Here is a 15,285-nt window from a genome sequence, read left to right on the forward strand (position 1 = left end):
GTCCTAAAGTAAGAATAACATTTTTACCATGTTGGGGACGAATCCGTCATAAAAACCGGGTTCTAGTATGACTAAAAACAAACCACTTGCTTAAATCGTTTTTCTTACTTTTTAGGCCCGTTTGACTTTCATGAATGGACCAAACTCATAAAAATTGATATAACAAACATCGCAGCCTAATTCTTAATAAAATTTACCAACTTGTGTATTTTGATGGCAAAAGCATAATTAAACCTTTCTAAATTTATGTTCAAATATTTATAAATGTCAACCCGAGGTACCCGGCCAACTTGTTCCACTAGTGAAATTGTGTTGTATGCTTAAATCATTAATCATCCAAAATCTATCATTACAAAAAGGTATACATCTACTTTCCTAAATATTATTCTTATTTTTACTACTTGTTAATATTTAGTATTTACAGGCATAGAAGGCTGTAGAACACAAGGGGTATGAAGGCATTATCAAGCTGTGCAGTGTACGCCTCCAGCAAACCGCTCATCGTCACCGCCAACAAAAGAGACCACCAGTGCTGCACCGCTCAAAAATTTAGAAACCACTTCATTTATTATAAAAAAAGGGTCAAAATTGACTAAAAAGGAAACGGGTCAAACAGGAGGCCACATGGTATGAAACTTGGGCGAAGTGTATTTCAATGCATGTAACCTCTAAATCATTTTATCCAAAATGCTAATTACAAGTTGATTGATTAGTATACATTTGGGATCAAATATTTGGGCTACAATATTTATTAAATTCTTATAAAATAAAATTTCAAAATATGAAATTCCATCAATTCGGTTCGGTGTTCCAGACTTTAATTGCATGCTGAACCGAACCAAACTGAATGGTCAGATTTTACGATAGCATATAAGCAAACCAACGATTTTTGTTTGGATTCAACTATTTCGGTTATTTTTTTCCGATTTCATGCACGCCCCTATTAAAAAATTATCTTTTAGGCTCAAACCCATATGTGATATGACCCATTACCTAACCCACCCATTTTCAACCTCTACACATGATAGATATAAATAGATATAAAGATATCAGACCTGAGTGAACATGGGTCCTGTGGCAGCTAAAAGGGGAAGCAGGGCTGAGCAAGCAGCTAGAACGGATGTGATTCCAGCAGCGGTGCCTTCAATGGTTTTTTCTGCGAATAATATTAAATAAATAAATAATAAAATTTAACAAACTGTTCATTTTACAAGCTTAGATAAGTTAACTCACTGCCTGTTTTACTCCACCGAAGAACACCATACTTGTATCCAACCATAGATGCCTATAAAATAACATTTAAACAATCCTTACAAATGACATAATATGGGAAAAGTTAACGTACAAACTAAAAAATTGTACTAAACATGTGAATCAAATTGTGTAATTATATATACAAGTTGTGTAATTATGTCACTACATCGTAGTGTAATTACACTATGTTGTATGTATTACTTGATTCTTATAGTTAGCATGTTAATTTAATTTGTATTTGATCCAAACCCTAGTTATATAAATAGAATAAATTACATAGAAAACAAAATAAAAGTAAAAGAGGAAATTAAAGATTTCATCCTTTATGTATGTGGTAACTTGCAATACGTGTCCTCTAACTCCAATAAGCACAAGAAAACGTCCCTGAAGTTCGAATATTGTCGAGCTTTTCGTCCTTTCCACTAAAAGGTTTTAGCTTTGTAAAAATGATCATTTTGCCCTCAGATCTAAAGGACAAAATTTGTAGGTTTCACAAATATATTATTTTCTATTTTTTTCTTTTCTTTTATCCGCCTTATCACTTTTAATTTTATAAATAAATAGATTAAAAGGAAAAAAAATAAAAGATATAAAATGAAAATATAGAAAATAATATAATTGTCAAAATTATGATTTCATCCTTTAGCTGTAACTTATAAGGGCAAAATAGTTATTTTTGAAAAAAACTAAAAAGTGAACAGTTAAAAAGAATAAAAGAAGAAAAAAACAGAATATAAAATAATTGTGAAATTACTTAATTACACATTTTGTCTTTTAGCTGTAAGGGCAAAATGATCATTTCAAATAAAGAACTAACAGAAAATTTAACACCACTTAGTGGAAACGCAAAAAGCGTGCCAACATAAGAACTTCAGGGACATTTTTGTTAACTATTGAAGTTATAGGATATAATCTGCAAGTCATCACATACATAAAGGACAAATGTGCTTTACCAAAATAAAAATTTGTATTCGTACAATCGTACCATGGTATCTCCGATTCCAAGGCTCAAAATTCCAGCAAAAGGAGCTAAAGGCCGATCATTGTATCCGGAAGACATCCAAATAGGCAATGCGCATCCTAAAAGAAGTGAAAAATGGCTGCATAAAAGAGGAAAAATATTATGTTATAAATATTCTTGATATTAAACTTATTGTGTTTTATGGAATAATATAAATACCTGACTATAAGAAGGTCAGAGTCCCGATGATCGGTGAATGCATTCATAAACTGATGTACAATTGATCCCAGAGGCCAAATTCTCCATACCTGCCTAAAACAGTTTAATTATATTGAAAAAAAAACATTTTAAACTACAAAAAGAATTAAAATAAACATTAAAAGGCGGGTTTCAAGAGGAAATTACTCGAATGATTTCTAGAATCAAGAAAACTCCCAAAGCTGCGCCGAAAGCCAAGTTCAGAAACGATGGCTGAATACAAAAACATAAAAAAGAGGTTTGACTGCATTAGCTAAAAAGTCAAACTCAACAAGATACAGTCAACAGGGAGGGGGTAGAAGTGGCACTTTCAACCCGTTTACTTTCAAGTGACTGTATTTGGGTTCTGTTATATATGTGACAGGTCAAGCAGGTCAAACTAATAATTAGCTAAAAAGTGTAACTTTAATCCATAAAACCACAAGTCATTGTTTAAATATAGATGTGTAAACAAGCCAAGCCGCTCGTGAGCTACTTGAGTATGGCTCGTTAAAAGCTCAAATCGAGCCAAGATTAAACGAGCTCGAGCCTCAAAATAAGCTTGTTAATGAGCCCGGGCCTGAACTGGCTCACAAGCCTATACAAGCCGAGCTCGAACTTTAAAAAAGAGCTCGAAACAAAAGTTAAACGAGCCGAGCTCGAGGCTATGCGAGATCAGGCTCGACTCGGCTCGTTTACACCCCTATTCGAAAATTACAATTACTCTTGATATTATATAACTTTTGGATTAACATCTAACTATAAAACCACTAAAATTATTCTTAAAACGATATATAACTTTCATAATCATATATCAACACTCCACCTGTTTATCTCTTTCGACCTAAATTACAACTTACCCTTTTTGACCTGTTACCCAACCCACCCATTTTGCCATCTCTACAAAAGGTGTGAATTTATCTTAACATAAAATTCCGTATCACCTGGAAAATAACTGCAGGCACAAACATTAAAACCGCCACCAGATGATAATATTTTCTGAGAAGAATTCTCTCAATCTTACTGTTCTTGGATATGTTGTAAAATCGCAACACCGATACACATATAACCACCACCCAATATACACATAAAGATAGCCTTTTGTGTGGTTCAGAGAAAACAAACTCTAGCACCCTGACAACAGAAGATAGTTATAACCATAAAATATTAAATAATAGAAGTTTAAGGTGAAATTGGTCCTGCAAAAGGAACCAAACGTTCAGCGGACAGTTTGTTTATTAATAAATGAACGCACATGAACAATATTTTTTTGTTCATTTAAGTAAACGAACGTGAACAGATGTCTTGTTCGTTCATTTATGTACGTGAACATATGTTTATGTTCATTCATTCAATTTTGTTTATTTTCTTTCATTTACGTTTATTCATGCTACTTAATTTACAAAGTTTGTTAATATATTCATTTAAAGTTTTTAGGCCCATTAGAACTTAGTCTGGTTTTAGTAACTTTAGCTCAGTTATGTTCATTCATACAATGTTCAGTTATGTTTGTTCGTCTTCATTCATGAACTGTTCATTTATACTGTCAACAAACAAACATAAACAAACACGAACATGATCATTTTCTTAACAAACGAACAGAAATAAGAAAACCCTCTTCGTTTAATGATCATGTACGTCTGTTTTGTTCAGTTAAAGTTAAACAAACAAACACGAACATGCTCCATTTGTTTACAGTCCTAGGTGAAAATAAGATATAGAGCCGAGCAGTACCATAAAAAGGGATGAACAGGGAAATCTTGGACAAATTGCATCCATAATGGAACGATTGCTAACAAAATAAAAGCAAGAAACCCGTAAAATATTACAGCCCGTTTATACTCGTGATGCCCTCCAACTTCAGAGTTTGGTGGGACCATATACAAGTTCAACTTTTTAAGGATGAATTTGAATAATATTGGAGAAAGAAGAAGGCCAAGAAGCATTCCCTGCAAATAAGAAAACATACGGAAACGTGATAACGTATTTCCAAATAAATTATTAAAATTTTATAAAAAAATTTGAAGAAATGTAAACCTGAATAATAGTGTTTATTTCACTTCTTTTAACACCATATGAGATAGAACTTTGCCCATATGATACAAGGTGTTTGGTAATCTGTTTAAACAATAAGACCTTAGTTTCTTTTCACTGGAAAGAAAATGAATAAAAAAATTGGTGAATAAATGGAACCTTTGCTATTGTGACTGCAAACATGTCTCCAAAATAAACAACAAATCCAGTTGTAACCAAAAGTGCTTCACCTAAACGCGAAACAATGGTGTAAACAACAAAGTTTGTAAAGCAAAAACATAACCTTGAATAATAATAATAATAATAATAATAATAATAATAATAATAATAATAATAATAATAATAAAACATCCTGAACTAACCGAACGAAGCACATGCTGGAAACGTGTGGAGCACGTGCTGGATGAATTTAATAGCAGCCAATCCGTGAAAAACAATCCAAAACAAGGTCAACGCCATGTAAGATCCTGAAAGTTTTGTGGTTCAATCGTGTAATAAAAACCATGATTTATGTTACTGTTGCATCCAGATTTACAAAAGATGGAATCATTAGAGTCAGTTTATTCAACAAACGCACCAGTAGACGACTTTGCAGCAATAGATAGACAACATAACACTGCAAACGCGATTATGGAACTAATAATGAACTTTGTGTTCCAGCCGCTATTAACAGACACAGATTTTTTCTTGTTGGATTCACGTTGAAAAGTGAGGCGCAGGAAAACCAGCACAAAGAGGCAGCTAGCAGATGTGGCCCAATATTGCAACCGTGTAAATTCAACATCTGTATAATGTAACATGTTCAATCATGTGTTCCAAGTAAGTTGATGGATTTACTTGAAAAGCTATGTACCTTTAATCTCTACTTCATTTACTGATAAAGCTCTTGATAACTGAATCAGCCTTGAAACTGCAAGACCAGGAAGAGTAACTGCCCCCAACAGAATCCCTGATGAGGCACCTGGCCTAATATCACAAATCCAGATAACATTTTTTTAACGGAAGCGAATACGATCATTTTCTTAAAGGACACGAACAATGTTTAATTGATCGTGTTCAGTCGTTTGTTCGGTTAGAGTTAAACGAATGAACACAGAACATTTTAAAAATGGACTGATATCACAAATCCAGAAACACATTCTCAATTGTACAAATTTAGAGTAAATCCTTTGATAACTAAAGAAGAACTCCTAACCAAATAATATTTTAAATTATCAATTGAGAGAATCATGAAAAAAAAAGTTATCTAGTGGAAAGAGGCATGTAATCAGCTCGAAATTGAACTCTAACTAACCTCAAACACCATAAAACTAACAAAAAGTGGTAAACCCTAAGGATGTAATTCAATGCAATTAAGTTACCTGGTGTTGAAATTGGAGGTGGAAGCGTGCGATTCGACTGAGATCTCGACGAATAAAGCGAAAATAGCGAGAACGGAGAAAGCTAGGGCTTCGTAAATTAGGGAAAGACGTGTGGAGTGGAGAATGGTGGACACGAAGAACAAAACGACAGCTCGCTCGCCGTTTAAGATCATCGATGAAGCAGCCATGGCCGTTGTTAGGGATGGATAATTGTTGAGTCAAAAACACGTGAATTGCATTGACGGATTCATAGGTGAATTTGGGGAAGAAGATATTACGAAAGCGTAAGAATGAAGGGACCGTGAAACAGTTGGAGGTGATTGGCGCGTACACGGGAAGGTTTTGTTTGCAGGTCGTTGGAAAAAAAGTTGGTCAACCAACTCTACGGGAATATTATTATTATTATTATTATTATTATTATTATTATTATTATTATTATTATTATTATTATTATTATTATTATTATTATGTTATGCGAAGGATACAAGAAAGATATATGATGCAATTTCTTTTGTTGAAAGCATTTAAAATGTGTTGTAGGGCTTCATTGGGGGCTTTAATAGGGTTTTAGTCACGTCACTCGCGAACACCATAACACCTTCTAGCGATCAGGGGCTTCACCTCACTCGCCGTCTTTAAGAGAGGTTGGAGGAGGTTTGGTTATTTATGGCCAGTGAGCATGGGTTTTATCCATAACAAAGTCAAGTGAGCGAGCAGGGACTCTTTCTGAAGCCTAGTCAGCGTCCGGTCAACACAATGTGACGTAATATTGGAGGATGAATCTGGAGCCAACGAAATCCCACAACACATAGTCATAGAACCACCTTAATACCCAAGTAAGTCTTTCTGAAACGGGATGTCAACCATCAAGAGGATATCCACCACTGTTGGAAGACCTCCTTGAGTCAAGTTTCGAATTTGAAACATTTAGATTTCAAGATTTAACCATCGCCCTCATATCATTGGACCAGAATACCCATTGTGATATTATGTAGTTTCTACTTTCTTTGGTTTTTTCTTCCGGATCTAGGAGAACAATTATAAGCATGACTTTGGATGCTATTATTATCTTACTGTATGGGTTTTGTTTGTTAATAAATGGATTTTTAATAATTCATCGATATTAATTTATACCTATAATGAAATCGGTGTTAATTACAATTTTCACTTTGTTATCAAGGGCAATCATACTCAAATGTGGAATAATTTTGGTTGTGTTTGATGAATAACTAATTGATTTTCATCTCATCTTGTACTTTTGTTTTGAAATGCTATGAATGAAACATAGTTATATTTCTGTTAAAGTGAAATTGTCATTATTATCAGGGTGATTTGTGATAAAGTTTTCAATTTGTCTTATAACAATTGTAATGTTTGATTCTATTCAAAATCTAGTTGAATTTATTAACTGAAGTTAGTTATAATTCACTCAAATTCAAAACCGATGATTAACCGAATCACCTTGTCCACTAACATAGTTAATTAAATCATTTATAAGCGAAACCGATGGGTTATAAAAATCTAAAAGTCAAAAAATCGGCTGTAGGCTAAGTTATGAGTTATGACAATATGACCCATAACCGAGCATGTTCATCTCTATTAAGTGTATACATAGCCAGATCTTTAAAAGATGGCTGAAAAAATTGGATTCAATTAAAAGTTAAATAAATATAAATGAAAGAAGACTACTTATTTTGTGCCCAGAAAGTCTACATAATGTTTTCGAAATATCAATAAACTATTTAAATTTAATGTTTAAATCATAATGTAGTTTTATGGACCACAATATTGTTGCATGACTTGGACCATGTCAGACCATAATTTGGTAGCCAGTTATGTACAAATGTCAGTAAATTCAGTTTTATGATCATGTTTGACCAGGTCAAACTAGAACCAGGACTGAAATTTTGTAACATGGTGGCAATATAAACTAAATCTTTTACAATTTCGGAAAACAAGTCAAAATTTCAGATTTGCATCATCTTTAATGACTAAAAACCAAAACTTGAAGCCACCAAGAACAAAACTGAAGTGATCATATTACACAGCGCGTACATATCATTCATTCATTCATTCATCTTGAGTTTACAACACACAAATCTAAACAAAGACGAGTTTTTCTTCACACAAAAATGTAGCAACACAAACACAACAACTCGGTAAACAACAGCCATTAGTGAAAGGATCAGAAGATTCCTCCATTTTGAATTATCATCGGGTGAAATATCATAAACGTTATGAAGAGCTTGGTACCCGGATATTGTTCTAACTTGACCGACTGCAAATGATATCCCATCATACTCGTTCTCCAACAGACCCTAAAACACATAATTCAAAGTCAATTACTTTCCATGATTAGAAAACAGATCATGTTCGGGTCAACCTGTTTAATTAAATGAGTTGTGATTAGGTTGACCTGGTCAAACCGTTTAGTAAAACAAGTCGACCCGCTAACCCGTTCATGACCTTTTCAACCCATATTTTACCACCCACCAGCCCGGTTAAAATTCATTAACATGTTTAGATAAATGGGTTAAACGGGTCGTATTCATGTTACACAATTTGACGTATGTGCAGGTTAGGGTTGATGTTTTTGGCACGAATAAAAATATGTTCTATAACTCAACCCGTCAACCGGACACGATTGGCATCCTGATTCAATAGTCAACCGAACACTGATGCGCTATAAAGCAAAGTTTTTTTTAATGTATCTAAAAATAATATTAGCTATGATAAAATGAGTTAACGGCCCAGCCCGTGTTGCCATAGACTTGCCTGGATTGAATACGTGTGGAAAGCAATATAGGAAACAGGATACATCCAAACGGGTCCCGGCAAAGCACTTCGAATTCGGAAATAGCCCGCAGAAATCATCATCATTACCTGTAAAACATCATGCAGGTAGGATTTTAGATTCATAAGTTTTAAGTTGTTTGATCCTTACCGATAATCTTTTATGCATACACCCCCCTATATTATTTGATTCAAAGATTAAGATTACCATTCTAATAACATTGTTTATCTAATCATAATTAAACATTACTTATTCTTTATAAGTGTGCACAAAATCGAAATAACCGAATCGTAACCAGAAAAGCCGACATAATCAAACCGAAATAACCAAACCCAATAAAAAACTAACAGTTTGGTTTGAGCCCAAAATCAACCCATGCATACTCCTATTCACAATTATTTTATTAGAAAAGAAAAGAGTGTTTATGATCAAATGGATCCGACCTGGCGCATTAAAATTTATATAAAAAATGACCCATTTTAACCCCCCATTACCCAACTACCCACTGATCTTGACACCCATAATTTTAAGCATAACCCACATGTATAAACACGAGCGTTGAAATACTCCAGAAAGCATCTTGCAAAACGGTAGCAACGACGAGCACAAGTCCTTCGTTGACCAAAAGGCACATGAAGAAATTAAGCACAAAGTACATCATAAAGCTGAAATCGTTTCTAAGCCCCAAAAGAAAGTAGAAAACGAGACTCGATGTAATCGAGATTAAAAACAAGAACGGGAAACTGGCAAGAATTTGACCAGTTAAGAAAACTATTCCTCCTGAGTGTTGATTTGAATCTTCACAGGCATACACCTGCATTAAACATGTGAACGGTTTGACATGTTATATTTATGCTATTAACTTATGTAGATGGTAAAATTAACAATATTAAATATATAAATATACCTTAACCTCCTTTAATTGTGCAGGTACCCCAACAATGCTTAGGAGTGAAGCAAAAGAAACAAACACAAATATTGCTGCAACTCTTGTCTGCATAACGATTTGATCATCAAAATTATTTATAAATAAATGATGACTTAATACTCTATATAATAAACGAGCTCGAGCCCAAGCTTGACTAGGCTTGCAAATCGATAATTTTTATCTATAAGATGATATTTATTTTATAAAAAACTATTAAAGAATAACAAAATATTAAATATTTTCTTCTTTTTCTTTATGTGTAATATTATATATTTTGTTCTTGTTAAGAGTTCTAAAATTATATGGAAGTTTGAAATGATCCTGATCCTATGTAATTATAACTATAGCCATAAGACTATAACTAATATACACACACACATTATTGTACATGCATACAAATAAAATAACTAAATATCCAATAAGCGTATAATATTATGCATACCCCAACAGAAGACAAAGAATGGCCTAAACCCGAAAACGCAGTGCCAACACATAACGCAAGAAGCATGCAAAGAATCAACCGAAGCCAATAATATTTCCATTCCCGTGACATAATCAACAACGATCGCCAAGTCAGCACTGCAATTCTTGTAGCACTGTTTGCCTTTCCCTTGCTTTTGAGAGTCGGGCCTTCCTGTGACCATGATGTCATAAAGTACATTTTTAACACCCAAATTAATTATTATAAAATAAAAATGTAAACTTGAATTCATATTTTACTCTTTCGGTTAGCCTGTGTATCATAGTCTCGACTGCTGCTGCATCTGCTGAAGATCTATATGTTTCTTCAAGTGTACGGATTGCTACTGCTGTGTCCATATTAACATTTGAAAAATCCCCATTATCATCCTGAAAAAATAAATTCAAGAAATATTATGAAACGGTCGACTTGTGCTATGTTTTATCTATAACTGGTCAAACAGGACAAATATGAAGAAAATAGCTTAAAAGGATACACAGTAGATTGGTCGAAATCATCCAAAGTAGGGGTTTGCACGAAACCGATTTAACCGAACTCAGATGGTTTGGATGTTATATTTTTTAAAAATACCGACTTTTTTGTTCGGTTTCGGTTTTTCATCAACAAAAAAGTGAAAACCAATAATTAAGTATTCATCATTTAACAAAGATATTTAGGCCCAAATTCAATATTTTGAGCATTTTGTTTTTGGCCAACCAATTTTCAAGCTCAAATGATAAAACCGAATATACCGAAACCAAACCCATTATGAAAATCAAATTTCAGTTTTAGGTTTGATTTGCGCCTGAAACTGACTCATACACACCCCTAACCTAAACTGTACTTTTTATGCATAACACATCAAAACATCATGAATAACTTTATTTAGAAAAATAGGTTATTATTGATATATTATAACTTTTATATCATATTTGACAACAAATATTTATAAAAAAGACAGAAAAAAATATATATGTTACCTGCCAAGTTTTGCACATTGTAATAATCCGGTCAAAGTCAGTGTTTATTGCACGAAGAAAATGATCAGAAGGACTTTGCATAATCGGGCAAGGAAATCCAGCATTTGAGAAGTGCTACATGATCATAAAATATATTATGCATGCGTTCAGTAACTATATAAACATATAACAAAATGAATATTTACTTCAAACTTATTAAAACTAGATGATTTACCTGCAAACAAGCCAATGTCTCACCGAAAAACAATGTATTCCCGTTTGAAAGAAGACAAATCCGATCATAAAGACCGAACACTTCCGTGCTACTCTGATAAGTAGTGAAGATTAGAGTGCAGCCGGTGCTTGCAAGCTTCTTCAATGTCACCATCATTAAAAGTGCAGAAACACTGAAAATAGATTATTGTTACTTAGGAGCAAACTGATAAATTAAGAACGAATTAACACAAAATTTGTGGGTTTGGGTTTAAATGTTCAGTATAGACGGGCTTGTCAGTTTTGGGGTCAAACCATCATCAATCAAAAAATAAAAGGGTTAAACAGGTAACACACGAACCTTCCGGTTTGACACGAATGTTCGAGTCATGTTCGAGTTTATACGTCTGAAACAATTTTGGGGTTTTGTTCGTGTTCATGTCAACCCGCAAATATTCTTGTCGTGTTCAAATTTATATGTCAAACATGATTTTCATGTTCGGGCTCTGTCAAACTTTCAGGTCCGGGTTGTGTTCATGTCAACCCACGAATATTCATGTCGTGTTCGTGTTTTTGTGTTACACGTTAGGGTTCGTGTCTGGTGGATGACCGACCCGCGAACATGACCCGTTAAACAGGCAAGCAGATTTAGAGTTTTTACCTATCAAGATTATAAAGAGGCTCGTCTATAAACAAAACTTGTGGTCTCATCACGAGCTCTCTAGCAATACTGACTCGCCTTCTTTCACCACTCGGTAGACCCTTCATGTAACAATGGCCACCTATGAGTTTATTTGCATAGTCACCTAACGACATTGCATGTATAGCATCCTCTACAACACTCTTTTTCTGATAAAAGAAACCGGGAAGTTGAAGTAGTGCCGAATAGTATAAAAATTCACGCACGGTTAATGATCCGATGAGTGTGTTTTTTCTCTCAACAAATCCCTGTATATTGAAAACGAATTATTAGTTGGATGTTGCAGGACCCACAAAACGTAGTGATGTTTAATGTTAAATCTAGAGACCTACATAGGATCCGTACTGCAAGCTCGATTTAGCCCCGTTGACAAATACTTCACCATATGTTTTCGCTGAATCATCCAACCTTCCTAAAAGAGAATGAGAAGCTATTAAATCTAATCAAAGCTACAAATGAGTAAAATGTCGTTATCAAAATTAGCAATTAAAACAGAGAAAACTACAAGAAAGTGAACTTATCATACCTATAGTTAAAAAATGATAAGTATGTCATTAAATGGTAAAAACAGGAAACATGTTGCATTACATGGTTACAAATAGAATATTTTGGTAAGAAGATGTTGTATTAAATGGTAAAAAATGGTAAGCTGTTGCATTATATGGTTAGAAACTGCATCATTTTGTAAGAACATATTGCATTTAATAGTAAAAATGATACGCTGTTGCATTACATGATTATAAATTGCATATTTTGGTAAGGAACTATAGCATGAAATGGTTAAAAGATATAAGTTACGTGTGCATGTACAAAGTTAAAACTAAATTGCAAATTTTTGCAAGAATATGTTGCATAATATGATTACAAATTGCACATATATTTAGAATACGTCTCATTAAATAATAAATACTAAAGAACAATAACTAGTTGCATCACATGATTACAAATTTCATATTATGGTAACAAACTATTGCATAAAATGATTCAAAAAACGTTAAAATCACATTGTGCTCTTAAAAGTATGCTACATACCAGCAAGTGCTCTCAATAGGGTCGATTTCCCCGACTTCCCGGGGCCCATAATCACAGTCATCGTGCCAGGTAACGCATAACCATTTGAACTTTTAACAACCCGATCAGAATACTTTCGTTTACCCTTTATAGTAACTGTTAAATCTTTCCACACAACAGTAGCCCCTGCAATCTTTCTAGCCACAACCGCACTTTCCGGTAACGGTGGTGATGGTAGGGACCCACTGTTGAGCTTTGAAAGAGACGGTGAAATGGGAGTAGTGGCGGTGTTAATGGAGTCACCGCCCTCTTCCACCCTAACCTCCACATCTGCATTATTATCCTCCCCCCAATCGGGTGAATCTTCAAATGAAATCGATTGTCTTAACGCTCCTTGTTTTCTTAAGTAAAAGAAGTTACTTGATGGCACTCTACTTGCAGGACTGCTAGCTGAAGATGATGAAGATCTATAGTTTTCTGATTGAGATTGTATTTCTTCCATTATGATATCTAACTAGATACTGCATCAAATCATTCAAAACCCTGCAGCCATCAAGTTGGAAATTAACTATATGCCATAAATAGTTAAGAAATGTTAAAATACCAAGTTAAAGCCAGTATTGTAGAACTCGTGAACCGCTAGTCAGGCAGTGGGGTACCCAACTAGCGATTAATCGGATTATAATTTTTACATAAAATTTCAAAATTATATATCATCATCATCGTCATACTCAGTATATCTCATCAATAGCAAAGCTATGGTAGGGTAAGAGAAGGGTAAGATGTAGACAGCCTTACCTCTACCCCATAGGAATAGAGAGACTGCTTCCGGTGAGACCCTCGGCTCGAACATATAATTTTTCAAAATCAATATAAATGTTCACATAAATACTTCAAACATAAACAATTAAACGTAAACATAACAAATCAATGAGAAAACCAAGGTCCAATTGCCTTTAAAAAAATAAAAAAGAAAAGGTTCGATTTGGACCGGTTTGACCATTTTTGACCGACTGCAGACTAAAGTCACCGATTAGCAGAAAATGTTTAATCAGTAGCTCACCGACCAGCCGACGATTAATAATACTTATTATTGCAACACCGGTTAAAAACTAAAAGTACATAAAATAGCTCAAGACTTTTAACAAACACTTGGTGGGCATCTAACACATTCAAATCTACAAAATCAAGTCATTCCAAATACATTAAACTGTATCTAACCTAGTTAAATAAATGAACTTAAACCAAGATTGTATAAAATCTTCAACAAAAATAACCACCCAGAAACAAGAATCTTGAACTATAACTACACATTAAGTTCAAGAAACAACACTTAAATCAAACTGGGCCGAAATAATACTGGAATAATGAAGAAGAAGAAGAAGCTATAAAATGGAAGACAAAGATGGCAGTAGAGAGTGACAAAGTAACCTGGATCTGAAGAGAAGAAATCGACTGTTTGTATGTGTGAGAGTGGTGGAAGACAAAAGACAGCGTAGAGGTGAGAAGGCTCATCATTACTCCACTTGTGGAATGATTATTAGTTTTATAAAAACCTCTATTATTCTCTCTAATTGCAATTTGGGTTCCCGGTAGTACGGCATCAGAGTCTGTGAAATTTTTAACAGGGTTCAGCGGGTTAAGTTTTTCTTCGGCACCTGAGACTTAAAACTTTGTTTTTAGTATAATCGGATTTGTTATTCAGAAAGGGGTTGTGATACAGATTGTTGTTGGTTTACATGTCACTTTATTGTAATCAGTTTGTTCATATTGATCGTACCATTGCAATCTAATATTAACATGATTTTGGGTGTTGTGACGGGTAAAGCGGGTTGAATCCACTTAGACACATATTTTTTTAATTGTGTTGATGACTTGTTTTAACTTTGTTTCCCGAGTATTTACTAGTTTGTCTTTGTGTTGAGTTATTTCGAGTTATAAATTGTGAGTCCATGAATCAAGTCTATGGCAGGTGTGAACTAAGGTTAGGGTTATTCAACATTTTATTTATTTGTATAAAAAATTGTTTTCTGTGTGTTATATGGGATATCTTGACTTCATTAGTATGTTCTCAAAAGGATATAGTTTCACTACTATATCTTTAAAAAAAATTTGATATTACTACGCTTGTAACGTTTCGACTAAAATTATAGTTAACTCTGATTATGCATCCATCATTGTGTTATAATAGTATACTTTTACGAATTTTCTTCATGAAAAACTCGTTTAATGTAGTTTAGTTCGAGCTATCTATATGCTATAGAAGTCATTAAATTTAGGGGCTAACCTGTGAATTATAATTTACCTTGGTTGGAAATGAAAATCTTGTAGATTTTCTTAATTTATTTATTTATTTAATTGTTAATTATTGAG

At 33.8% G+C, this 15,285-nt stretch overlaps 2 protein-coding genes across 2 annotated transcripts; both read right to left on the reverse strand.

Moving 5' to 3' along the window:
* Positions 1–336: 336 nt before the first annotated feature.
* On the reverse strand, positions 337–6,219 carry LOC143617961 (dolichol kinase EVAN-like). Its single transcript, XM_077090343.1, has 14 exons — positions 5,848–6,219; positions 5,340–5,452; positions 5,064–5,270; positions 4,849–4,953; positions 4,646–4,716; positions 4,490–4,570; positions 4,187–4,401; positions 3,397–3,586; positions 2,621–2,686; positions 2,435–2,523; positions 2,240–2,354; positions 1,234–1,285; positions 1,056–1,156; positions 337–532 (listed from the first exon to the last, which is right to left on the reverse strand). Exons 1-14 carry the CDS (start codon positions 6,033–6,035, stop codon positions 419–421), a joined length of 1,707 nt encoding a protein of 568 aa, XP_076946458.1. The 5' UTR covers positions 6,036–6,219; the 3' UTR covers positions 337–418.
* A 1,647-nt stretch (positions 6,220–7,866) lies between these two features.
* Positions 7,867–14,447, reverse strand: LOC143617956 (ABC transporter G family member 3-like). Its single transcript, XM_077090337.1, has 12 exons — positions 14,344–14,447; positions 12,934–13,455; positions 12,234–12,313; positions 11,863–12,149; positions 11,224–11,395; positions 11,010–11,123; positions 10,290–10,418; positions 10,012–10,203; positions 9,549–9,635; positions 9,183–9,455; positions 8,623–8,730; positions 7,867–8,165 (listed from the first exon to the last, which is right to left on the reverse strand). Exons 2-12 carry the CDS (start codon positions 13,412–13,414, stop codon positions 7,914–7,916), a joined length of 2,175 nt encoding a protein of 724 aa, XP_076946452.1. The 5' UTR covers positions 13,415–13,455; positions 14,344–14,447; the 3' UTR covers positions 7,867–7,913.
* Between the last annotated feature and the right edge of the window lie 838 nt (positions 14,448–15,285).

Source organism: Bidens hawaiensis, unplaced genomic scaffold, assembly GCF_021521415.1.
Source record: "Bidens hawaiensis isolate Kalapana, Puna unplaced genomic scaffold, B.hawaiensis_p1.1 tig00061017_1, whole genome shotgun sequence".
NCBI classification, from domain to species: Eukaryota; Viridiplantae; Streptophyta; class Magnoliopsida; order Asterales; family Asteraceae; genus Bidens; species Bidens hawaiensis.

Coding starts and splice junctions, on each gene's coding strand:
- LOC143617956 (XM_077090337.1), bottom strand. CDS start 13,414: ATGGAAGAAATACAATCTCAATCAGAAAACTATAGATCTTCATCATCT. Junction 12,150..12,233: donor GCTTGCAGTACGGATCCTAT/GTAGGTCTCTAG, acceptor TTCAATATACAG/GGATTTGTTGAGAGAAAAAA. Junction 9,636..10,011: donor ATTCTTTGTCTTCTGTTGGG/GTATGCATAATA, acceptor ATCGTTATGCAG/ACAAGAGTTGCAGCAATATT.
- LOC143617961 (XM_077090343.1), bottom strand. CDS start 6,035: ATGGCTGCTTCATCGATGATCTTAAACGGCGAGCGAGCTGTCGTTTTG. Junction 4,571..4,645: donor TTGCAGTCACAATAGCAAAG/GTTCCATTTATT, acceptor TTGTTTAAACAG/ATTACCAAACACCTTGTATC. Junction 2,524..2,620: donor TGATTCTAGAAATCATTCGA/GTAATTTCCTCT, acceptor TGTTTTAGGCAG/GTATGGAGAATTTGGCCTCT.